Here is a 26,870-nt window from a genome sequence, read left to right as displayed (position 1 = left end):
CCACGAAATCGAAACGGGAGAAAAACAACGACCAACGAGCCTGTCTAGGATTCAGGCGCTTGGCAGACTCGAGATAAATCACATTTTTGTGATCAGTCAAGACCACCACACGATGCCTAGCTCCCTCGAGCCAATGTCGCCACTCCTCAAATGCCCACTTCATAGCCAACAACTCCCGATTACCAACATCATAATTCCGCTCGGCAGGCGAAAACTTTCTTGAAAAGAAGGCACAAGACTTCATCACAGAGCCATCAGAGCTTCTCTGCGACAAAACAGCCCCTGCTCCAATCTCAGAAGCATCCACCTCGACCTGGAAAGGAAGAGAGATATCAGGCTGACATAAGACTGGAGCTGAAGAAAACCGGCGCTTCAGCTCCCGAAAGGCTTCCACTGCCGCAGGAGACCAATTAGTCACATCAGAACCCTTCTTGGTCAAATCCGTCAAGGGCTTAACCACGCCAGAAAAATTAGCGATGAAGCGACGGTAAAAATTAGCAAAACCCAAGAACTTCTGAAGACTCTTAACAGATGTAGGCTGAGTCCAGTCATGAATAGCCTGGACCTTGACTGGGTCCATCTCAATAGTAGAAGGAGAAAAAATAAAACCCAAAAAGGAAACCTTCTGTACTCCGAAGAGACATTTTGAGCCCTTCACAAATAAAGCATTAGCACGCAGGACCTGAAACACCATCCTGACCTGCTTCACATGGGACTCCCAATCATTAGAAAAGACCAAAATGTCATCCAGATACACAATCATAAATTTATCCAGATATTCTCGGAAAATGTCATGCATAAAGGACTGAAACACAGAAGGAGCATTAGAGAGTCCAAAAGGCATCACCAAGTACTCAAAATGGCCTTCGTGCGTATTAAATGCTGTTTTCCATTCGTCCCCCTGCTTAATACGCACAAGGTTATACGCACCACGAAGATCTATCTTGGTGAACCAACTGGATCCCTTAATCCGAGCAAACAGATCAGACAATAATGGCAAAGGATACTGAAATTTGACCGTGATTTTATTTAGAAGACGATAATCTATACAAGGTCTCAGAGAACCATCCTTCTTGGCCACAAAAAAAATCCTGCACCAAGAGGGGAGGAGGATGGGCGAATATGTCCTTTCGCCAAAGACTCCTTTATATAACTCCGCATCGCGGCATGTTCTGGTATAGACAAATTAAAAAGTCGTCGCTTAGGGAACTTACTGCCAGGAATCAAATTTATAGCACAATCACAATCCCTATGAGGAGGCAGGGCACCGGATCTGGGCTCATCAAATACATCCTGGTTGTCCGACAAAAACTCAGGGACCTCAGAAGGAGTGGAAGAAGCAATTGACACCAAAGGGACATCGCCATGAATCCCCTGACAACCCCAACTTGACACAGACATAGCTTTCCAATCCAAAACTGGATTATGGGCCTGCAGCCATGGCAGACCCAAAACTACAACATCATGCAAATTATGCAGCACAAGAAAGCGAATCACCTCCTGATGTACAGGAGTCATGCACATGGTCACTTGAGTCCAATACTGAGGCTTATTCTCAGCCAATGGCGTAGCATCTATTCCCCTCAGTGGAATAGGAAATTCCAAAGGCTCCAGAACAAAACCACAGCGCTTGGCAAACGACAAATCCATAAGATTCAGGGCAGCACCTGAATCCACAAAAGCCATAACCGAGTAGGATGACAAAGAACAGATGAAAGTAACAGACAAAATGAACTTAGGCTGTAAAGTACCAATGGTGACAGGTTTAGCGATTTTTTTTTTTTTTAAGCGCTTAGAGCATGCTGAGATAACATGAGTAGAATCACCACAGTAAAAGCACAACCCATTTTGACGTCTATGACTTTGTCGCTCAATTCTGGTCAGAGTTCGGTCACATTGCATTGACTCAGGTCTCTGTTCAGAGAACACCGCCAGAGGATGCGCAGATTTGCGCTCCCGCAAACGCCGATCAATCTGAATGGCCAAAGCCATTGAATCACTCAGACTTGCAGGCGTGGGGAACCCCACCATAACATTCTTAATGGCTTCAGAAAGACCCTCTCTGAAATTTGCATCCAGGGCACACTCATTCCATTGAGTAAGCACTAACCATTTCCGAAATTTTTGACAGTACACCTCAGCTTCATCCTGACCTTGAGAGATAGCCAGCAAAGCCTTTTCTGCCTGGTTCTCAAGAATTAGGTTCCTCATAAATCAGTCCAAGCGCCAGAAAAAATGCATCCACATTCAGCAATGCAGGATCTCCTGGCGCCAGAGAGAAAGCCCAATCTTGAGGGTCGCCGCGTAACAAGGAGATAACAATTTTAACTTGCTGAGCGGAATCACCAGAGGAACGAGGTCTCAAAGACAGAAACAATTTACAATTATTCCTAAAATTCAAAAACCTAGATCTATCTCCAGAAAACAACTCAGGAATAGGTATCTGTTATGACCCCAATGGCAGAGGGTCTCAGGAATAAATACCAAGTCTGCAAACACAAAAAACCAGCTCATAGGGCAGTGGTAACTGGGCTGACCATATATCTAATCCTAGCACCACAAATAGAAGTAGCCGGGGAACGTGCCTACGTTGGTTCTAGACGTCTCGCGCCAGCTGGAGAACTAACTAACCCTAGAAGGGAAAAGAAAGACCTTTCTTGCCTCCAGAGAAAAGCCCCCAAAAGTTGGATACAAGCCCCAACAAATAATAACGGTGAGGTAAGAGGAAAAGACAAACATAAGAATGAGCTAGGTATTTAGCAAAGAGAGGCCCACTAGCTAATAGCAGAATATAGTAAGATGACTTATATGGTCAGCAAAAACCCTATTAAAATATCCACGCTGGATATTCAAGAACCTCCGAACCGTCTAACGGCCGGGGGGAGAACACCAGCCCCCTAGAGCTTCCAGCAAGGTCATAAATCACATTTAGTACAAGCTGGACAAAAATAGTAGCAAAGCAAGTAACTCAAAAAACAAAGAAGCAAGACTTAGCTTAATTTTGCAAGAGCCAGGACCAGCAGACAGGAGCAACAGAAGGATCTGATTACAACGATGCCAGGCACTGGACTAAGGATCCAGGAAGTTAATATAGCGACACCCCTGGACTAACGACCCAGGTGAGTGCCAAACAGAAAAAAGACAATCCCAGAGTCATACCACTAGTGACCACAAGAGGGAGCCAAAAAGTCTAATTCACAACAGTACCCCCCCCCCTTAAGGAGGGGTCACCGAACCCTCACCAAGACCACCAGGGCGATCAGGATGAGCAGCGTGAAAGGCACGAACTAAATCGGCCGCATGCACATCAGAGGCAACAACCCAGGAATTATCCTCCTGACCATAGCCCTTCCACTTGACCAGATACTGAAGCCTCCGCCTGGAGAGACGAGAATCCAAGATCTTCTCCACCACGTACTCCAACTCGCCCTCAACCAACACCGGAGCAGGAGGCTCAACAGAAGGAACCACAGGTACAACGTACCGCCGCAACAAAGACCTATGGAACACGTTGTGAATGGCAAACGACACAGGAAGATCCAAGCGAAAGGACACAGGATTAAGGATTTCCAATATCTTGTAAGGACCGATGAAGCGAGGCTTAAATTTAGGAGAGGAGACCTTCATAGGAACAAATCGAGAAGACAGCCATACCAAATCCCCAACACGAAGTCGGGGACCCACACCGCGGCGGCGGTTGGCAAAACGCTGAGCCTTCTCTTGTGACAACTTTAAGTTGTTCACCACATGATTCCAGATCTGCTGCAACCTATCCACCACAGAATCTACCCCAGGACAGTCAGAAGGCTCCACATGTCCCGAGGAAAAACGAGGATGGAAACCAGAGTTGCAGAAAAATGGCAAAACCAATGTAGCGGAACTAGCCCGATTATTAAGGGCAAACTCAGCCAACGGCAAGAAGGTCACCCAATCATCCTGATCCGCAGAAACAAAACACCTCAAATAAGCCTCCAGAGTCTGATTAGTTCGCTCCGTTTGTCCATTAGTCTGAGGATGAAAGGCAGACGAAAACGACAACTCAATGCCCATCCTAGCACAAAAGGATCGCCAGAACCTGGAAACAAACTGGGATCCTCTGTCAGACACAATATTCTCAGAAATGCCGTGTAAACGAACCACATTCTGAAAGAACACAGGAACCAGATCGGAAGAGGAAGGCAGCTTAGGCAAAGGTACCAAATGGACCATCTTAGAAAAGCGATCACATACCACCCAGATGACAGACATGCCCTGAGACACCGGGAGATCTGAAATGAAATCCATGGAAATGTGTGTCCAAGGCCTCTTCGGGACAGGCAAGGGCAAGAGCAACCCGCTGGCACGCGAACAGCAAGGCTTAGCTCGAGCACAAGTCCCACAGGACTGCACAAACGACCGCACATCCCGTGACAAGGAAGGCCACCAAAAGGACCTAGCCACCAGATCTCTGGTGCCAAAAATTCCCGGATGCCCTGCCAACACCGAGGAATGAACCTCGGAAATGACTCTGCTGGTCCACTTATCAGGAACAAACAGTCTGTCAGGTGGACAAGAGTCAGGTCTACCAGCCTGAAATCTCTGCAACACACGTCGCAAATCCGGAGAAATGGCTGACAAGATAACTCCCTCTTTAAGAATACCAACTGGTTCTGCGACTCCCGGAGAGTCAGGCACAAAGCTCCTTGAAAGAGCATCAGCCTTCACATTCTTTGAACCTGGTAAATATGAGACCACAAAGTCAAAACGGGAGAAAAACAATGACCAGCGGGCCTGTCTAGGATTCAGGCGTTTAGCAGACTCGAGGTACATCAGATTTTTGTGATCAGTCAAGACCACCACACGATGCTTAGCACCCTCGAGCCAATGACGCCACTCCTCAAATGCCCACTTCATGGCCAACAACTCCCGATTGCCAACATCATAATTCCGCTCAGCAGGCGAAAACTTCCTAGAGAAAAAGGCACAAGGTCTCATCACAGAGCAACCAGGGCCTCTCTGCGACAAAACGGCCCCTGCCCCAATCTCAGAAGCATCCACTTCAACCTGAAAGGGAAGTGAGACATCAGGCTGGCACAAAACAGGCGCCGAAGTAAACCGGCGCTTCAACTCCTGGAAAGCCTCCACGGCTGCAGGAGCCCAGTTAGCAACATCAGAACCTTTCTTGGTCATATCCGTCAAAGGTTTAGCAATGCTAGAAAAATTAGCAATAAAACGACGGTAGAAGTTAGCAAAACCCAAGAACTTCTGAAGACTCTTAATTGACGTGGGTTGAGTCCAATCATGAATAGCACGGACCTTGACTGGGTCCATCTCCACCGCAGAAGGGGAAAAAATAAACCCCAAAAAGGGAACCTTCTGTACTCCAAAGAGACACTTTGAGCCCTTAACAAATAAAGCATTCTCACGCAAAACCTGAAACACCATCCTGACCTGCTCTACATGCGAGTCCCAGTCATCAGAAAAAAACAGAATATCATCCAGATAAACGATCATAAATTTATCCAGATACTTCCGGAAAATATCATGCATAAAGGACTGAAACACTGAAGGAGCATTAGAGAGCCCAAAAGGCATCACCAAGTACTCAAAATGACCTTCGGGCGTATTAAACGCGGTTTTCCATTCATCTCCTCGCTTAATGCGCACAAGGTTGTACGCACCACGAAGATCTATCTTGGTGAACCACTTGGCACCTTTAATTCGGGCAAACAAGTCTGACAACAGAGGCAAAGGATACTGAAATTTAACAGTGATTTTATTCAAAAGCCGATAGTCAATACAAGGTCTCAAAGATCCGTCCTTCTTGGCCACAAAAAAGAATCCCGCACCAAGAGGGGAAGAGGAAGGACGGATATGCCCCTTCTCCAGAGATTCCTTGATATACGAACGCATTGCGGTATGCTCAGGTACAGACAGATTAAATAGTCTTCCCTTAGGAAATTTGCTACCTGGAATCAAATCTATGGCACAGTCACAGTCCCTATGAGGAGGCAGAACACTGGACCTGGACTCGCTGAACACATCCTGATAATCAAACAAATACTCAGGAACTTCCGAAGGAGTAGAGGAAGCAATAGACTCCGGCGGGGAATCACCATGAATACCTTGACAGCCCCAACTTGACACCGACATTGCCTTCCAATCCAAGACTGGATTATGAGTCTGTAACCATGGCAACCCCAAAACGACCAAATCATGCATTTTATGCAGAACAAGAAAACGAATCACCTCCCGATGTTCAGGAGTCATGCACATGGTTACCTGTGTCCAAAACTGCGGTTTATTTTCCGCAAATGGCGTAGCATCAATACCCCTCAGAGGGATAGGATTAACCAACGGCTCAAGAACAAAACCACAGCGCTTGGCAAATGACAGATCCATAAGACTCAGGGCAGCACCTGAATCCACAAATGCCATAACAGGGTAGGAGGACAATGAGCAAATTGAAGTCACAGACAAAATAAATTAAGGTTGCAAATTACCAATGGCGACAGGACTAACAACCCTTGTTAGGCGTTTAGAGCATGCTGATATAACGTGTAGAATCACCACAGTAAAAACACAACCCATTCTGACGTCTATGATTTTTCCGCTCATTTCTGGTCTGAATTCTATCACATTGCATCAAATCAGGTGTTTGTTTAGACAACACCACCAGAGGATTAGCGGTTTTGCGCTCCCGCAAACGCCGGTCAATTTGAATAGCCAGCGCCATGGAATCATTGAGACTTGTAGGAATGGAGAAACCCACCATCACATTCTTAATGGCTTCAGAAAGGCCATTTCTGAAGTTTGCGGCCAGAGCACACTCATTCCACTGAGTAAGCACGGACCATTTCCGAAATTTTTGGCAATACACTTCAGCTTCATCCTGGCTCTGAGAAATAGCCAATTTCAAGATTGGGTTCCTCGTAAAGCAATCCGAGCGCCAGAAAAAACGCATCAATATTTGCCAATGCCGGATCTCCTGGCGCTAGCGAGAAGGCCCAATCCTGAGGGTCGCCCCGTAAAAAAGAGATAACAATTTTAACTTGCTGAACTGAGTCTCCAGATGAACGGGGTCTCAGGGATAGAAACAATTTACAATTATCCCTGAAATTCCTAAACTTAAATCGGTCTCCAGAAAACAGTTCAGGAATAGGTATTTTAGGTTCAGACATAGGACTACTGGTAACAAAATCTTGTATGCTTTGCACACGAGCAGCAAGCTGGTCCACACTAGTAATCAAGGTCTGGACATTCATGTCTGCAGCAAGCTCAAGCCACTCAGAGGTAAAGGGGAGGAAGAGAGGAAAAAAAAAAAAATAAATCAGAATTTCCTTTCTTATATCCCACTTCTGCAATGCATTAAACATTCAATGTAGGCCTGGCATACTGTTATGACCCCAATGGCAGAGGGTCTCAGGAATAAATACCAAGTCTGCAAACACAAAAAACCAGCTCATAGGGCAGTGGTAACTGGGCTGACCATATATCTAATCCTAGCACCACAAATAGAAGTAGCCGGGGAACGTGCCTACGTTGGTTCTAGACGTCTCGCGCCAGCCGGAGAACTAACTAACCCTAGACAATCCCAGAGTCATACCACTAGTGACCACAAGAGGGAGCCAAAAAGTCTAATTCACAACAGGTATCTTTGGCTCAGACATAGGGCTATGAACAACAAAATCCTGAATATTTTGCACCCTTGCAGCAAGATGATCCACACTAGAAGTCAGACTCTGAATATCCATGTCTGCAGCTGAGCTCAAAACCACCCAGAGATTAAGGGGATGAGAGAAGCTGGACAGACTGCAGCAAAGGAGGAAGAAAAAAAAAAAAAATTGTACTCAGGACTTCTTTTATCCCACTTCATGAGATGCATTAAACACTTTTTGGCCTGCTGTACTGTTATGATCCCAGTGGCTGAGGATCACAGGAAATACTAGCTAAGTTACTAGGCATAGAACAAGCTCTAGGGAGGTGGTAACTGGACTGACCGCAAACCTGATCCTATCCAAACACACTAAAGGTAGCCGGTGAACGTGCCTAAAATCCTGGACGTCTCGACGCAGCCTGAAAAACTGACTACCCCTAGAGAGAAAGCTAGACCTCACTTGCCTCAAGAGAAATAACCCCAAAGATATAGGAAGCCCCCAACAAATAATAACGGTGAGGTAAGGAGAAAAGACACACGTAGGAATGAAAACAGATTCAGCAAATGAGGCCCGCTAATACTAGATAGCAGAAGACAGATAGAGAACTGTGCAGTCAGTGGAAAACCCTACCAAAATATCCATGCTGAGAATTCAAGAACCCCCACACCAACTAACGGTGTGGGGGGAGAAACTCAGCCCCCTAGAGCTACCAGCAAGCAGGGAAATCACATATTAGCAAGCTGGACAAGAAACATATTGAACACTGATGATCAAAAAATGAACAAAACGGAAACTTAGCTTCTCTTGAAGAGACTCGTAGCAAGGTAGTCAGAAGGAATCAGAATAGCACTGAATACATTGACAGCAGGCATAGACTGAGAGTCCAAGTGAGCTTAAATAGAAAACCAGCCCACAGATAACGAGACAGCTGATGCCAGTCACAAACCTGCAGAAAGACAGCACTCACACAGTACCACTTGTGACCACAAGCGGGAGCCCAGAAATAGAGTTCACAACAGCAGAGCTTCTTCTTCCTCCTCCCGCCATTAAGGATCAGGAGGAGGATCTCAGTTACTGATGGGCATGTCCTCATGGTGCAAAGGTATTTGGAGTGGGCAGCCATTGTTTTCGTGCCCCACAGCTAGTCTCTGCCCACGATGGCGCACTTTTCCAGCGCTCCTCGTGGCGCTATAATGGCGGCAGTTTTTGTGGTAATTCACAATAAACAGTCTCTCAATAAATCACAATTAGGCACAGTCTCTTAGGCGCACATGACCTGATTCTCAGGGTCGGTCCATCCTGTTCGTGACCCCAAAAATGAGTGGCCCACCAGAGCCGTAAGGTACCCGGTATCGTGTCCGGTATCGTGTCCGGTATTCACGGGGATGTCACGGTGGCGACCCGGTCCGTGGCCCTGGGCGCCCATGTAAAAGGGAAATTGAATATAGTTTATGTTCGTGACGCCACCTTTGGTATTCAGTCAGTGAGGACCGACGCTGCTTTAAGGGGTCCTCTGGGGTGGTGATATGGCAGCTAGATGGTATAACTTCCCACAGGTGAAGTATATCCCCAGGGCTCCCTGTGTGTAGATGAAAGATGGTGAATAGTGCAGTAAAGAACGAGGACACAGGTTTGCAGTCTCTTTACCGGATTTACTGTAGCTTCAGGCAACCGAAGTCCAGGGCACCAGATCACAGGACAGGCAGGGTCCAGCCGGCTTGGAAGCGAATTCAGAGTCCCCTTTACTAGGTGGAGTTAAAAGCCTTCCGCATAGCGCGGTGGTGTTGTCCCTTATTGCCTATGGCTTCTGATAAGGTCCTCACAGTTCTCTCTGTCCTCTATAAAAGTGGGACATAAACCCGTATTGCAGGTGACTCGAGCCTTTTTACAGGATCTCTATCATGACCCGGGCTCTATGTGTCACTGTGCCTCCTGTGTATTAGGGCAGACAGGTGATGTGCAATCCAGCTCTCCTGCCGGTTCCTGCTGTCAGTCTTAGAGTCCCTCAAAACCGGCTACCGGTATTCTGCGCCAGCCAGGGAGGTAGCTAATTCACTGCTCTGCTCCGCTGGTATCACTCTCCTGTTCTTCGCTCTCCCACACGCTCACTACAATCGGTTCGGCTTTCGGTATTATCTCTGTCTAAGAGCTGCAGCACTTTCTCGTGGCTGCACGGATCCTCATATGTTCTTCCTACCTCAGACTGCTCCAGTCTGCTCTCTGGCACTATCTGACTAACTTTCCCTCCAAACCACAATATATCCCTATATGCAGGGGAGTCATCTAGAAATAGGATCACAAGCTCCCTCTTGTGGCCTGGAGTGTGAACATGTTGCATGTTTGTGTTACCTAGTGAGAGTTATCCTTCATCGCTTCCAAGCGTGACATCACTCACCCAGTGAGGAAAGCAATGCCACTGTGATGACCAGGACCCTGGGGCGTCATAAAAGCTCACACGCACAGAGGCACAACGATTACGGACGAGTAACCTGGGTGAGCAACCACAAACCGAGTAGACGGAAGTATCATTGACACCAAACCCAGGAACTACCAAAATTAAATAGCCACCCCAGAACCAAAGAAAGGTGGACTAGAATGAACCATTACCTGACCAGGATGGAGGTGGAACTATCCTGTCATAGTCATGACAGGTTGATAGTCAGACTTGTTGGGGCAAAGAATTCCAGAGGATGGGAGATATTCTGGAGAAGTCTTGGAGGCGGTTGGGTGAGCAGCGAATAAGTGTGGAGGAGAGAAAAGGAAGTCTTGGGAGGATCGGAGATTACGTGAGGGAAGATATCGGGAGATTAGTTCAGAGATATATGGAGGAGTGAGGTTATAGATGGCCTTGTAGGTCATTATTAGTAATTTGAACTGGATACGCTGAGGGAATGGGAGACAGTGAAGAGATATGCAGAGGGGAGAAGGGGAGGAGTAGTGAGGAAAGAGATTAATTAGTTGGGCAGCAGAGTTAAGGATGGACTGGAGAGGTGCGAGGGTGTTAGCAGGTAGGCCACAGAAAAGGATGTTGCAGTAGTCAAAGTGGGAGATGAGGGCATACACAAGCATTTTAGTAGATTGAGGGTTCAGGAAAGGACAGATTCTAAAAATATTTTTAAGCTGGAGGCGACAGGAGGTGGAAAGAGCTTGGATGTGCAGTTTGAAGGACAGGGAAGAGTCAAGGGTTACTCCGAGGCAGCAGACTTCCGGTACAGGTGAAAGCGTGATGTTGTTAATTGTGATAGATAGGTCAGGTAAGGAAGATCTGTGAGATGGAGGAAAGATGATGAGTTCAGATTTGTCCACATTGAATTTGAGGAAGCAAGAGGAGAAGGAGGATATGGCTGATAGACACTCTGGGATTCTGGACAGCAGAGAGGTGACATCTGAGCCAGAGCGGTAGATCTGAGTGTCATCAGCATAAAGGTGGTACTGGAATCCATGGGACTTTGAGTTGTCCCAGGCCAAGTGTATAGATTGAGAAGAATAGGGGTCCTAGAACAGAGCCTTGGGGGACTCCAACAGAGAGAGGGTGGGATGAGGTAGTGTGGGAGGTATGCGGTTGGAAAGATGTGAGGAGATCCAAGATAGGGCGAGATCTTTGATGCCATATGAGGAGGGGTATACATAATAAAAACAAGTACAGTAATCTTAAATGGTACAAGTCACGACTGGTACAGGAGGAGAGAGGACCCTGCCGGCGAGGGCTCACAATCTACAAGGGATGGGTGAGGATACAGTAGGCGAGGGTAGAGCTGGTCGTGCAGCGATTGTTGGATCGGTGGTTACTGCAGGTTGTAGGCTTGTCAGAAGAGGTAGGTCTTCAGGTTCTTTTTTGAAGGTTTCCATGGTAGGCGAGCGTCTTATATGTTGGGATAGAGAGTTCTAGAGTAAGGGTGATGCGCAGGAGAAATCTTGAATGTATTGTGGGAAGGGAAAATAAGGGAGTATAGAAGGAGATCTTGTGAGGATCTGAGGTTGCGTGCAGGTAAGTACCCGGAGACAAGTTCACAGATGTATGGAGGACACAGGTGGTGGATCGCCTTGTGTGTCATGGTTAGGATTTTGAACTGGAGTCTTTGGGTAATGGGGAGCCAGTGCAGAGATTGACAGAGGGGAGAGGCTAAGGAATATCTGGGGGACAGGTGGATTAGTCAGGCAGCAGAGTTTAGAGTAGATTAGAGGGGTGCGATAGTGTTAGAGGGGAGGCTGTTGTGAATTCTGTTGTGGGTTCTGCTCTTGGGCTCCCTCCTGTGGTCATAAGTGGTAGTGCTGCTGTTTGTCCTTCACAGCAGTCATCAGGTGTGACCACTTTGGACAGGGCTATTTAGTTTGGCCTCACCCTTTGGTGAGTGCCAGTTGTCCATTGTCTTCTGGAGAATTCACATCTCTGCTTGGTTTCTCCTGCTGGATTGTCCAAATCATCAAAGATAAGTCCTGGCTTTGTTTTTGCAGTCCACATGCGGTGGACTTTATAGTTCAGTGAATTGCTATGTTTTTTCTTGTCCAGCTTTGTCTGTGTAAGGATTTATTCAGCCAAGCTGGAAGCTCTGGAGTTGCAGAGTTACCCTCCATGCCTTTAGTTAGGTGTGGAGATTTTTGTATTCTCTGTGGTGGATTTTTGTAGTATTTTAATACTGACCGCACAGTACTCTGCCCTGTCTTTTCTTTCTAGGTAGCGTGGCCTCTTTTGCTAAATTCTGTTTCCAGTCTGCGTTTGTAATTTCCCTCTCCTCTCACAGTCAATATTTGTGGGGGGCTGTCTTTCCTTTGGGAATTTTCTCTGAGGCAAGATAGTTTTCCTGTTTCTTTATTTAGGGGTAATTAGTCCTCCGGCTGTGACGAGGTGTCTAGGGAGTGACAGGAACATCCCACGGCTACTTCTAGTTGCACTGTTAAGTTCAGGGTCTGCGGTCAGTATAGAGGCCACCTACTCCAGAGCTCGTCCATGGGGCTCCTAGGCCACCAGATCATAACAGGAGGCCACAGAGCAGAAGGTTGCAGTAGTCAAGGCGGGAGATGATGAGGGCATGGGCTAGGGTTTTTGCAGATTCTCGGTTGAGGAATGTACGGATCTGTGAAATATTTTTGAGTTGAAGTCGGCAGGAAGCGGAAAAGACTTGGAAATGTGGTTTGAAGGAGAGATCAGTGTCAAGGATTACCTCGAGGCAGCGAGCTTGTGAGACTGGGGAGAATGAGCAGCCATGTATTTTAATGGATAGGTCTGTTGGGGGGGGGTCGAGTAAGATGGGAGAAAGATGATGAATTCTGTTTTGTCCATATTAAGTTTTAGAAATCTAGCGGAGAAGAAGGATGAAATGGCAGACAGACATTGTGGGATTCTTTTTAGTAGTGAGGTGAAATCTGGTCCACAGATGTAGATCTGTGTGTCATCAGCATAGAGGTGATACTGAAAGCCATGAGAATCTGTGAGCTGTCTGAGGCCGAAGGTGTAGGTGGAGAAGAGCAGAGGCCCTAGGACTGAACCTTGCAGGACTCCGACAGATAGGGGGCGAGGTGAGGAGGTGGTGTGCGAGTGGGAGACGCTGAATATCCGTTCTGTTAGGTATGACGAGATCCAAGATAGGGCCAAGTAAATGATGCCAAGAGATGAGAAGGTCTGTAATAGGGAATGGTCCACTGTTTCAAAGGCAGAGGACAGGTCTAGGAGGAGGACGACAGAGTAGTATCACTTGGCTTTGGCGGTTAATAGGTCATTGGTGACTTTAGTTAGGGCAGTTTCAGTGGAGTGATGCGGCTGGAAGCCAGGTTGTAAGCGGTCAAAGAGGGAGCAAGAAGAGAGGTGGGAGGACAGTTCAAGATGGACGTTTTGTTCCAGCAGTTTTGAGGCATAGGGGAGAAGTGATATGGGGCAATAGCTAGATTTAGACGATGGGTCAAGAGAGGGCTTTTTGAGGATAGGTGTGAATGAGGCATGTTTAAAGCTTGAGGGGAAGACACCAGTTGTTATAGGTTGAAGAGATGGGTTAGGGTTGTGATGAAGACTGTGGTGAGGATTAGGATGAAGTGGGATGGAATCGGGTCAAGTGCACAGGTGGTGAGATGTGATCTTGAGAGTAGAGTGGATCTTCTGTAATGGAGAAGTTTGTTTTGGAGGAGGGCTGAGTAATTAGAAGAAAGGGCTCTGGGTGTTGTCGACCAAAACTGTTTCTGATGCTATCAATCTTCTGCTTGAAAAATGAGGCAAAGTCTTCGGCTGAGATGAGTGGAGAGGGAGGAGGTGCTGGGGGACGGAGGAGAGAATTGAAAGTGAATAACTGTTTAGGGTTTTGAGACAGGGAGGATATGAGAGACGAGAAGTAGGTTTGTTTTGCTGCATCGAGTGTGGCCTTGAAAGTAGTGAGGGACTGTTTGAATGCGATGAAGTCATCGTTGGAATGGGATCTTTTCCAACTCCTCTCAGCAACCCTGGTAGCCCGTCTCAGTTCTTTGGTAAGGCTGGTGTGCCAGGGCTGTCTGTTGATTTTTTGAGCTTTTTTATCTGTGAGAGGGGCGACCGTTTCCAGAGCTACAGCTATTGTGGTGTTATATAGAGCAGCAGCGGCATCCGCATTGTGTAGGGAACGTATGTCTGTAAGAGGGAGGAAGGATTCGGACAGTGAGTGTAGATCGAGGTGTTTAAGATTTCTGCGAGGGTGTGTGAGTTCATGGAGTGGGGATTGTGGACAAGGAGTAGAAAAGAGAGAGAATGTGAGTAGGTTGTGGTGAGAAAGAGAGAGAGGTGAGTTAGAGGTTAGAGGGGGAGCAGAGGTGAAGATGAGGTCCAATGTGTGGCCATCTTTGTGAGTTGCTGCAGAAGACCATTGATTGAGGCCGAAGGAGGAAATGAGAGATAGACGTTTAGTAGCAGCTGAGAGGGAAGTGCCAGTGGGGATGTTGACGTCACCCATGATGATAGTGGGGATGTCAGCGGAAAGGAAATTAAGTAGCCAGGTAGTGAAGTGGTCAAAGACAGAAATGGCTTGCCCTGGGGGGTGGTAAATGACAGCCGGTTGGAGGGGGAATAGATGCGCACAGAGTGCACCTCAAAGGAAGGGAGGGTAATAGAGGGTGGCAGTGGAATTGGGGTGAAGGAGCAGTTATCTGACAGGAGAAAACCAACTCCTCCACCATGTGTGCTGCTGTGGCGGGTGGTGTGTGAAAGGTGGAATCCACTGTATGAGAGTGCAGCAGGAGAAGCTGTGTCAGAGGGGTGAGCCAGGTTTCAGTGATAGCGAGGAAGGAAAGTTTGTTAGTAATAGATCATGGATGTAGGAAAGTTTGTTGCAGACAGAGCGAGTGTTCCATAGAGTTCCAGTTAGTAGGTTTGGGGAAGCGGGGGCTGGGCGAATGGGTGTAAGGTTAGAGAGGTTACGGAAAGCTATGATAGAGCGTGGATGGGAGGTAGAAATGACTGTGGGAATGTGGTGAGGAGGACCAGGATTTGGAGCAATATCACCGGTAGTGAGGAGGAGCAGAGAGTGTTAGCAGGAGAAAGCATGAGGGGGCTGTCTGTGTTTGGAGACAGAGAATTGTATGTTGAGGAACAGTTTTGAGGAGGAGGTGAGCTGGATGGATGGGGAGAATTGAAGAACAGATGGACAGTTCCTTACTAGGTGTAGGGATTAGGGGGGTTAGCAGAAAGTGAAGGATTATAGGGGTCAGAGTGAAAACAAATAGAAACATTGTTTTCAGTGTATATTCAGTAAATGCACTCCGTACTTGGCTGGGGCTCCTTTGACATCAATTACTGTATCCAAGCAGCATGGAAGCGATCAGCATGTGGCACTGCTGAGGTGTTATGGAAGCCCAGGTTGCTTTGATGGCAGCCTTCAGCTCGTCTGCATTGTTGGGTCTGCTGTTTCTCATCTTCCTCTTGACAATACCCCAGAGATTCTCTATGGGGTTAAGGTCAGGCGCGTTTGCTGGCCAATCAAGCAAAGTGATACTGTTGTTTTTAAGCGAGGTATTGGTACTTTTGTCAGTGTTGACAGGTGCCAAGTCATGCTGGAGAATGAGGCCATGTTCACACGTTGCGGATTTTTTGACGCTGCGGATGTGCAGCAGTTTTCCATGCGTTTAACAGTGGCATGTTAAACTATGGAAAACCAAATCCGCTGCGCACATGCTGCGGAAAAAACCACGCGGGAACTCCGCGTTGTTTTTTCCGCAGCATGTCAATTCTTTGTGCGGATCTGCAGCGTTTCTGCACCCATTGACTTGCATTGAGTCAGGCAGATCCGCAGAAAGACCGCAGATGTAAAAAAAGATCTGCGGTTTAGCTGCGGGGGAAATGCTGCAGATCAGGAGGAGGGAAGAGTGTGGGCGGAGACTGTGCGTGCATGTGTGTGCGGGTGGGGTCCGCGTGTCTGTGTGAGTGGGGTCTGTGCAGGGCTGTCCCGGGGTCTGCGGGGATGTGCGGGGGGGTCTTTGTGTGTGTGTGTGCAGGCATCGTCCGATGGGAATAAAAGTCCCATCGGGCTATGCCTGCTACAGTCAGTGATTGACACATTAGCCAATGATGGGACACTAGCAGTCCCATCGTCCGGCTAATGTGTTGAATGTAAAAAAAACACATATAACATACAGTACATACAACATAGGACATACAGAACATACAACAGTACATACAGAACATATTACATACAACATATGACATACAGAACATACTACATACAACATATGACATACAGAACATATTACATACAACAGTACATACAACATATGGAAGTACATACAACATGACATACAGAACACTTCATACAACATTACATACAACATATGACATATAGAACATACAACAGTACATACAACATACGACAGTTCATACAACATATAACATACAACAGTACATAAAACAACATACAACAGTACATAAAACATATAACATACAACACAACATATAGCGCATACAACAGTACATACAACATATGACATACAGTACATACAACAGTACATACAACATATGACATACAGCACATGCAACATACAACAGAACATTCAACATATGACATACAGTACATGCAACATGCAACAGTACATATGACATACAGTACATACAACATGCCACACATGATGTACATAACATACTACATACAACAGTACATACAGAACATACAACAATAAATACAACATACAACAGTACATAAAACACATACCTATATCTACAGTACAGTATATTGTTGTGGATTCTGTTTTTGGGCTCCCTCTGGTGGTTACAACTGGTACTGGGTGACTTTGGTGGGTTGCGGTCTCTGGTTTCCACCTGTCCATCAGAGGCTGGGTGTTTCCTATTTAACCTGGCTTTCCTGTCATTCCCTTGCCGGCTATCAATGTATCAGTGTGTCTCTGTTACCTTTGCTACCTGCTCCTAGGCCTTCAAGACAAGCTAAGTCTGGATTTCCCTGTTTCATGTTTGCTTTCATGTTTTTAGTCCAGCTTGCAGATATGTTATTCTCTGCTGCTGGTTGCTCTAGTGGGCTGAAATTACCACTCATGTACCATGAGTTGGCACATGAGTTTAAGTAATTTCAGGATGGTATTTTGAAGAGTTTTAAGCTGACCGCGCAGTTCACCTTTTGTATCCTCTGCTATCTAGCTTAAGCGGGCCTCATTTTGCTGAATCTGTTTTCATAACTACGTTTGTGCCTTCCTCTCATTTCACCGTCATTATATGTGGGGGGCTGCTATTTCTGTGGGAATATTTCTCTGGAGGCAAGATAGGTCTGTGATTCTTCTGATAGGGGTAGCTAGATCTCCGGCTGGCGCGAGACGTCTAGAGTCCCCCCAGGAACGTTCCCCGGCTGCTGTTAGTTGAGTGTTGAGGTTCAGGATCGCGGTCAGCTCAGGTTCCATTACCCTAGAGCTCGTCCTGTTTTTGCCCGTGTTATGTGTTTAATTCCCTGCCATTGGGAACATGACAGTATAGCCGGCCCACAAAGTGTTAATTGTTTGGGCTGAAGCAGGAGAAAAAGAAGTGTTGAAGGGAAATTTTTTTTTTTTTCCCTCAGAGTTTTGCTGCCTAGCCCTTAATTGCTGTCTAGCTGCTTCTTACCTCCTCTTAACCGTTGAATGGCTCTGACCTTAGCTGTTTAACATGGATGTCCAGAGTTTGGCTTCCAGCCTGAATAATCTTGCTGCAAAAGTTCAAAACATACAGGATTTTGTTGTTCACACTCCTATGTCTGAACCTAGAATTCCTATTCCAGAGTTTTTTTCTGGAGATAGATCTACCTTCCTGAATTTCAGGAACAATTGCAAATTGTTTCTTTCTTTGAAATCTCGCTCCTCTGGAGACCCTGTTCAGCAGGTCAAGATTGTAATATCTTTCCTGCGGGGCGACCCTCAGAATTGGGCATTTGCATTGGCACCAGGGGATCCTGCATTGCTCAGTGTGGATGCGTTTTTTCTGGCACTGGGATTGCTCTATGAGGAACCTAACCTGGAGATTCAGGCTGAAAAGGCTTTATTAGCCCTCTCTCAGGGGCATGATGAAGCGGAAGTATATTGTCAAAAATTTCGGAAATGGTCGGTGCTTACTCAGTGGAATGAGTGCGCCCTGGCTGCAAACTTCAGAGATGGTCTTTCTGAGGCCATTAAGGATATTATGATGGGGTTCCCTGCGCCTACAGGTCTGAATGAGTCTATGGCTATGGCCATTCAGATTGATCGGCGTTTACGGGAGCGCAAACCTGTGCACCATTTGGCGGTGTCTTCTGAACAGGCACCTGAGACTATGCAATGTGATAGAATTCAGTCCACAAGTGAACGGCAAAATTATAGGCGGAAAAATGGATTGTGTTTTTATTGTGGTGATTCAGCTCATGTTATATCAGCATGCTCTAAACGCACAAAAAAGGTTGATAAATCTTTTGCCATTAGTACTCTGCAGTCTAAGTTCATTTTGTCTGTAACTCTGATTTGTTCACTGTCATCCATTTCCGTCGATGCCTATGTGGATTCGGGCGCTGCCCTGAGTCTTATGGATTGGTCATTTGCCAAACGCTGCGGTTTTAGTCTGGAGCCTCTGGAAGTTCCTATTCCTTTGAAGGGAATTGACTCTACACCATTGGCTATGAATAAACCGCAGTACTGGACACAAGTGACCATGCGCATGACTCCCGTTCATCAGGAGGTGATTCGCTTCCTTGTACTGTATAATTTACATGATGTACTAGTGCTTGGTCTGCCATGGTTACAAACTCATAATCCAGTCCTGGATTGGAAAACAATGTCTGTGTTAAGCTGGGGATGTCAGGGGGTTCATGATGATGCACCTCTGATTTCAATCGCTTCATCTACTCCTTCTGAGGTCCCTGCGTTTTTGTCTGACTATCGGGATGTTTTTGAGGAGCCTAAGCTCAATTCGCTCCCTCCTCATAGAGATTGTGACTGTGCTATAGAATTAATTCCTGGCAGTAAGTTCCCTAAGGGTCGTTTATTTAATCTGTCAGTGCCAGAGCATACTGCTATGCGGAATTATATTAAGGAGTCCTTGGAAAAGGGACATATTCGTCCATCTTCGTCCCCTCTGGGAGCAGGTTTTTTTTTCGTGGCAATAAAAGATGGTTCCCTGAGGCCTTGTACAGATTATCGCCTTCTGAATAAGATTACAGTCAAATATCAGTATCCATTGCCATTATTGACTGATTTGTTTGCTCGCATTAAGGGGGCTAGGTGGTTCACTAAGATAGATCTTCGCGGTGCGTATAATCTTGTGCGGATAAAGCAGGGTGATGAGTGGAAAACCGCATTTAATACGCCTGAGGGCCATTTTGAGTATTTGGTAATGCCTTTTGGACTTTCTAATGCTCCTTCAGTCTTTCAGTCCTTTATGCACAATATTTTCCGTGAATATCTGGATAAGTTTATGATTGTGTATTTGGATGATATTTTGGTGTTTTCTGATGACTGGGAGTCTCATGTTCTACAGGTCAGGAAGGTGTTTCAAGTCCTGCGGGCCAATTCTCTGTTTGTGAAGGGCTCAAAATGTCTCTTCGGAGTCCAGAAGATTTCTTTTTTGGGGTACATTTTTTCTCCTTCTACTATTGAGATGGATCCCGTCAAGGTTCAGGCGATTTGTGACTGGACACAACCTACATCTGTTAAGAGTCTTCAGAAGTTCTTGGGTTTTGCTAATTTTTATTGTCGGTTCATTACTAATTTTTCCAGTGTTGTTAAACCTTTGACTGATTTGACTAAAAAGGGTGCTGATGTTGCTAATTGGTCTCCTACGGCTGTGGAGGCCTTTCAGGAACTTAAGCGCCGTTTTTTTCTGCTCCTGTGTTATGTCAACCAGATGTTTCACTTCCTTTTCAGGTTGAGGTTGATGCTTCCGAGATTGGAGCGGGGGCGGTTTTGTCACAGAGAAGTTCCGATGGCTCGGTGATGAAGCCATGTGCGTTCTTTTCTAGAAAATTCTCGCCCGCCGAGCGCAATTATGATGTGGGTAATCGGGAGCTTTTGGCCATGAAGTGGGCATTTGAGGAGTGGCGTCATTGGCTTGAGGGTGCTAGACATCGTGTGGTGGTCTTGACTGATCACAAAAATCTGATTTACCTTGAGTCTGCCAGGCGTTTGAATCCTAGACAGGCTCGTTGGTCGTTGTTTTTTTTATCGTTTCAATTTTGTGGTTTCATACCTGCCAGGTTCAAAGAATGTGAAGGCAGATGCTCTTTCCAGGAGTTTTGTGCCTGACTCTCCTGGAGACTCTGGGCCTACTGGTATCCTTAGGGATGGGGTAATATTGTCCGCCGTCTCCCCAGACTTGCGACGTGCATTGCAGGAGTTTCAGGCGGATAAACCTGATCGTTGTCCACCAGAAAGACTGTTTGTTCCGGATGATTGGACCAGTAGAGTCATCTCCGAGGTCCATTCTTCTGTGTTGGCTGGTCATCCTGGAATATTTGGTACTAGAGACTTGGTGGCCAGGTCTTTTTGGTGGCCTTCCTTGTCAAGGGATGTGCGCACCTTTGTGCAGTCTTGTGAAGTGTGTGCTCGGGCTAAGCCTTGCTGTTCTCGGGCCAGTGGGTTGTTGTTATCCTTGCCTATCCCGAAGAGGCCTTGGACGCACATTTCCATGGATTTTATTTCAGATCTCCCTGTCTCACAGAAAATGTCCGTAATCTGGGTTGTGTGTGACCGCTTTTCTAAGATGGTTCATTTGGTACCCTTGCCTAAGTTGCCTTCCTCCTCTGAGTTGGTCCCTTTATTTTTTCAGAACGTGGTTCGTTTGCATGGGATTCCGGAGAATATCGTTTCTGACAGGGGATCCCAGTTTGTGTCTAGATTTTGGCGGATGTTTTGTGCTAGGATGGGCATTGATTTGTCTTTCTCGTCTGCATTCCATCCTCAGACGAATGGCCAGACGGAGCGAACTAATCAGACCTTGCAAACTTATTTAAGGTGTTTTGTTTCTGCTGATCAAGATGACTGGGTTGCCTTTTTGCCACTGGCCGAATTTGCCCTTAATAATCGGGCTAGTTCTGCTACTTTGGTTTCTCCTTTCTTTTGTAATTCGGGGTTTCATCCTCGTTTTTCCTCTGGTCAGGTGGAGCCTTCGGATTGTCCTGGAGTGGACGTGGTGGTGGACAGGCTACATCAGATTTGGAATCAGGTGGTGGACAATTTGAAGTTGTCTCAGGAGAAGACTCAGCAGTTTGCTAATCGCCGTCGCCGCGTGGGTCCCCGACTTCTTGTTGGGGACTTGGTGTGGTTGTCTTCTCGTTTTGTCCCTATGAAGGTCTCTTCTCCTAAGTTCAAGCCTCGGTTCATCGGTCCTTATAAGATCTTGGAGATTCTTAACCCTGTATCTTTTCGTTTGGATCTCCCAGCATCGTTTGCTATTCATAATGTGTTCCATCGGTCGTTATTGCGGAGGTATGAGGTGCCCGTTGTTCCTTCGGTTGAGCCTCCTGCTCCGGTGCTGGTGGAGGGAGAATTGGAGTATGTTGTTGAGAAGATCTTGGATTCTCGTGTTTCCAGACGTAAGCTCCAGTATTTGGTTAAGTGGAAGGGTTATGGTCAGGAGGATAATTCCTGGGTGGTCGCCTCTGATGTTCATGCGACTGATTTGGTCCGCGCCTTCCATAGAGCTCATCCTGATCGCCCTGGGGGTTCTCGTGAGGGTTCGGTGACCCCTCCTCAAGGGGGGGTACTGTTGTGGATTCTGTTTTTGGGCTCCCTCTGGTGGTTACAACTGGTACTGGGTGACTTTGGTGGGTTGCGGTCTCTGGTTTCCACCTGTCCATCAGAGGCTGGGTGTTTCCTATTTAACCTGGCTTTCCTGTCATTCCCTTGCCGGCTATCAATGTATCAGTGTGTCTCTGTTACCTTTGCTACCTGCTCCTAGGCCTTCAAGACAAGCTAAGTCTGGATTTCCCTGTTTCATGTTTGCTTTCATGTTTTTAGTCCAGCTTGCAGATATGTTATTCTCTGCTGCTGGTTGCTCTAGTGGGCTGAAATTACCACTCATGTACCATGAGTTGGCACATGAGTTTAAGTAATTTCAGGATGGTATTTTGAAGAGTTTTAAGCTGACCGCGCAGTTCACCTTTTGTATCCTCTGCTATCTAGCTTAAGCGGGCCTCATTTTGCTGAATCTGTTTTCATAACTACGTTTGTGCCTTCCTCTCATTTCACCGTCATTATATGTGGGGGGCTGCTATTTCTGTGGGAATATTTCTCTGGAGGCAAGATAGGTCTGTGATTCTTCTGATAGGGGTAGCTAGATCTCCGGCTGGCGCGAGACGTCTAGAGTCCCCCCAGGAACGTTCCCCGGCTGCTGTTAGTTGAGTGTTGAGGTTCAGGATCGCGGTCAGCTCAGGTTCCATCACCCTAGAGCTCGTCCTGTTTTTGCCCGTGTTATGTGTTTAATTCCCTGCCATTGGGAACATGACAGTGTATGTATATATATATATATATATATATATATATATAGTACATACAACATATGACATACAGAACATATTACATACAACAGTTCATACAACATATGGCAGTACATACAACATGACATACAGAACACTTTATACAACATTACATACAACATATGACATACAGAACGTACTACACATGACATACAGAACATACAACAGTACATACAACATACGACAGTTCATACAACATATAGCATACAACAGTACATATAACATGCAACACAACATATAGCACATACAACAGTACATACAACATATGACATACAGCACATGCAACATACAACAGAACATACAACATATGACATACAGTACATGCAACATACAACAGTACATATGACATACAGTACATACAACATAAAACAGTACATACAACATGCAACATATGATGTACATAACATACTAAATACAACAGTACATACAACATGCAACATACAGAATGACATACAGTACATGCAACACATACATATAGACATACAGTACATATACACAACACATATAGTAGATACAACATAGAGTACATACTCACCATCACCTTGATCCCCGAAGCCATTGCTCACCTGTAAAAAATATTAAAATAATAAACAAACAATATACTCCCTGATCCGCAGATATCCAGTTAATACTAGTGTCCCATGACGATCTCCCGTGGAGAGCTGCCACATCAGCTGATGTGACCGCTCTCCAGGGGCTCTAAGATTCAATGACTGAAGGTATCCTTACGCACTGTATGCCTTCGCTGCTGTGAGAAATAGTTCCTACTCTCACTTGTGGCACTGCTGTGTGGGAAATTTCCCACTCAGCTTTGCCATAAAGTGAGACCAATGAACTCAGGTAACCTCTTCAGTGATGCACTGCAGGAGCCATTGTCTCCTGTCAGTGTATCACTGGAGGCCTATAGAGCGGTGACATCACCCGATGTCACTGTTCTGTTGGGGAGATCGTCATGGGACACTCGTTATTAATTGGACTGCGTCGGACAGGGAGTATACGGTTGGTTTATTATTTTTAATTTTTTGTAGGAGATCGAGTATGATAAGTATGGTGAAATTAAGAATATTAAAATACTTTTTTCTGGATCTTTTTTTTTAACTTTCACTACTATAGGATTAGTAGTTTTTCACTATTTGCAACGGATCCGTTTTTTCAAAAATTCGCCGGATCCTGCCTGCCTGAAAAAAACCTGATGTGTGAAAGTAGCCTAACTATCCATATATCTATCTACATCTATCCATAGATATATCTATCCATACATATATCTATAGATAGATAGATACATAGATCTATCTATTCATATATCTATAGATCTATCTCATTCCTTCTATCTATCTATAGATATGGGATAGATACAAGGAACGGGATAGATAGATAGATAGATAGATAGATAGATATGGGATAGATAGATATATCTATCTCATTCCTTCATCTCATTCCATCTATCTATCTATCTTATCTATTTATCTGTGTGTGTAATGGAGTGTGGGTTGGACAAGAAATTACATCACAAATATTTTTTTTTGTTCAATAATACATCTTTATTTAGCTTTCAAAAACACATCAAAAATGCACCTGCGTTTTCAGCCAAGAGATGCAGATTCAGTGCAGAAAAATCCGCAGGCAAATTTGCAACGTGGGCACATACCCTGAAATTTCCATCTCCAAAAAGCTTGTCGGCAGAGGGAAGCATGAAGTGCTCTAAAATTTCCTGGTAGACGGCTGCACTGACTTTGGTCTTGATAAACCACAGTGGACCTACACCAGCAGATGACATGGCTCCCCAAACCATCACTGATTGTGGAAGCTTCGCTCTAGACCTCCACTCTTCCTCCAGACTCTGGTACCTTGATTTCCAAGGTCTAGTGTGAAGTATCCACAATCAATGATGGTTTCAGTCCCCAAAAACATATGATTCCTACAGCCAATAAGTTGCCTAAGCAGTGGCCAACTTAGCCTGTGATTGGGAACATGGAAGAGATGTCGTGGTCAGCAATTCAACTTGTGTTCCTGTCCATACAAGACTAGAGAATACAATATCTACATATTCTTTCTCCTGATATGCCTCCCCTTGTTGTCATTCTTTATGATGTTGCATTGGCTCATTTTCTTCCTATTCATTTCCCTACAGTATCAGATCCTCTCAGTGGACATCTTGTATATTAAGAGAATTTTTCTGAATTAATCCTCAAAGATGGATATGGACAGGGACAAGATGGCAGAAAGGATATTACACCTCACCCTAGAGATCCTCTTCCGGCTTACTGGAGAGGTGAGAGATTCTGATGACGTCACATTACATTATTCTTATCTATGAAAATAACAGGCAGAACTGGAGAGGTGAGGACTCTGGAAATGTCTGTAGTGAGATTTATTAATGTGTCTCTCCATAACCAGGATTACGCAGTAGTGAAGAAGACCTCTAGTGAACGCTGTCAGGACCCTGTGTCTGAGGGATGGAGAAGACCCCTGAGCCCAATCACGGGGCCTCCACCTCACCTGATACATGAGGACATCAATGACCAGAAGATCCTAGAACTCGCGTACAAGATGATTGAGCTGCTGACTGGAGAGGTGACACTGCTGGGAATGCTGGGACATTATACAGTAACTCTATGAAGAGATCGGGGGATGATGGTATCATTGTATGTGTCAGGTTCCTATAAGGTGTCAGGATGTCTCCATCTATTTCTCCATGGAGGAGTGGGAGTATTTAGAAGGACACGAAGATCTGTACAAGGACGTCATGATGGAGGTTCCCCAGCCCCTCACATCACCAGGTAATAGACAGGACTAAATACACACGGCCTATAATTATCTGTATGTAAAGAATGAATTCAGTCCCTGTATGTGTTTCCTCCAGATCTATCCAGTAAGAAGACAACACCAGAGAGATGTCCTCATCCTCTTCTTCCACAGGACTGTAAACAAGAAGATCCCAGTGTTCCTCAGGATCATCAGGTAGATGGAGAGAAGGTGTCATGAGATCTCCCCTATGATGTGTAGACGGCTGTGAAGGTCTTGTGCTCAGTCTTGTTTTATACACCAGTATTCTATATTTTATACTTGTGTAATGAGAACGGTGGAGATGGCAGGATTAAAGCTGATCATAGATGTGACTTCTCCATCTGTCGGTGACTTTTACAATATTTGTTTCAGGGTGAAGATCTGACCCATATTAATACTACAGAGACATGTGTGAGGGGTGATGAGGTGTGCAAAGAGGAGATTCCGACATATGGGTACCCAGGTGAGTAGTGACCACTAAATGCAGAGAAGTCACAGATTCTTCTCAGTGACCGGCTGTGGCTACTTTATCAGTTGTGTAGTTCGGCCGTATCACAATTGTGTGATCACCATTTTGCCTCTAGAATAGAACATTCTCCTCCATCTGAAAATGTTCAAATGATTTTGTGAAAGCCCTTTTCTAGTGAACTTACAACATGGAGGATCCACCTACCCCCTGGGATTAGTGTGGCACCCCAGGAGTTCTGGTACCACAGTAGTCCTGCCTTCCTCTCGGAGAGGGTAGTGCTGTGCCTGGGAACAAGAAGAATTTATTTGGCAGGTAAACCACACACACAACACCTTCTGAATCCAGGCCAGGAGGGGGAGCTCTAAACCTAGTTTCAGTGCAGCTTCCCTGAATAAAGATCCTGGTCTGGAGGAGGAGTCAGTTTAGTCTGGAGCAGACAGTGAAGGGTAAGGAGCAGAGGAGAGATCGAGGGCTAGAGGAGTGTTGTGAAATTGGATTTTGGGCTCCCCCGGTGGCCACTGGTGGAATTGAACTGGTGTGCATCATCCCCTCTGTTCACCTGTTTCCATCAGGATGTGGGAGTCGCTATTTAACCTTGCTCCTCTGTCACTTCCATGCCGGTCAACATTGTAATCAGAAGCCTTTCTGTGCATGTTCCTGCTGCTAGACAACTCCCAGCTAAGTTGGACTTTAGTCCTCGTTTGTTTTTGCATTTTGTTCCAGTTCACAGCTGTAGTTTCGTTTCTGTGTCTGGAAAGCTCTTGTGATCTGAAATTGCCACTCTGATGTTATGAGTTAATACTAGAGTCTTAAAGTAATTTCAGGATGGCGTTTTGATAGGGTTTTCAGCTGACCATGAAAGTGCCCTTTCTGTCTTCCTGCTATCTAGTAAGCGGACCTCAATTTTGCTAAACCTATTTTCATACTACGTTTGTCATTTCATCTAAAATCACCGCCAATATATGTGGGGGCCTCTGTCTGCCTATCGGGGAAATTTCTCTAGAGGTGAGCCAGGACTATATTTTCCTCTGCCAGGATTAGTTAGTCCTC

General features: G+C 45.8%; 1 protein-coding gene across 1 annotated transcript in view; it reads left to right on the top strand.

The window, feature by feature from the left end:
• Positions 1 to 26,870, top strand: part of LOC143768065 (uncharacterized) — a 75,618-nt gene that overhangs the window by 7,299 nt on the left and 41,449 nt on the right. The window contains exons 2-6 of the mRNA XM_077256739.1: positions 24,696 to 24,836; positions 24,962 to 25,138; positions 25,221 to 25,344; positions 25,428 to 25,525; positions 25,724 to 25,814. Coding sequence (XP_077112854.1) covers positions 24,759 to 24,836; positions 24,962 to 25,138; positions 25,221 to 25,344; positions 25,428 to 25,525; positions 25,724 to 25,814 — 568 coding nt within the window. The 5' untranslated portion in view covers positions 24,696 to 24,758. The remainder of the gene's footprint in view (positions 1 to 24,695; positions 24,837 to 24,961; positions 25,139 to 25,220; positions 25,345 to 25,427; positions 25,526 to 25,723; positions 25,815 to 26,870) is intronic.

Source organism: Ranitomeya variabilis, chromosome 4 (genome assembly GCF_051348905.1).
Source record: "Ranitomeya variabilis isolate aRanVar5 chromosome 4, aRanVar5.hap1, whole genome shotgun sequence".
NCBI lineage: Eukaryota > Metazoa > Chordata > Amphibia > Anura > Dendrobatidae > Ranitomeya > Ranitomeya variabilis.
Note: the sequence above shows the minus strand (reverse complement) of the source record. Positions and strands in the feature narration are given on the sequence as shown.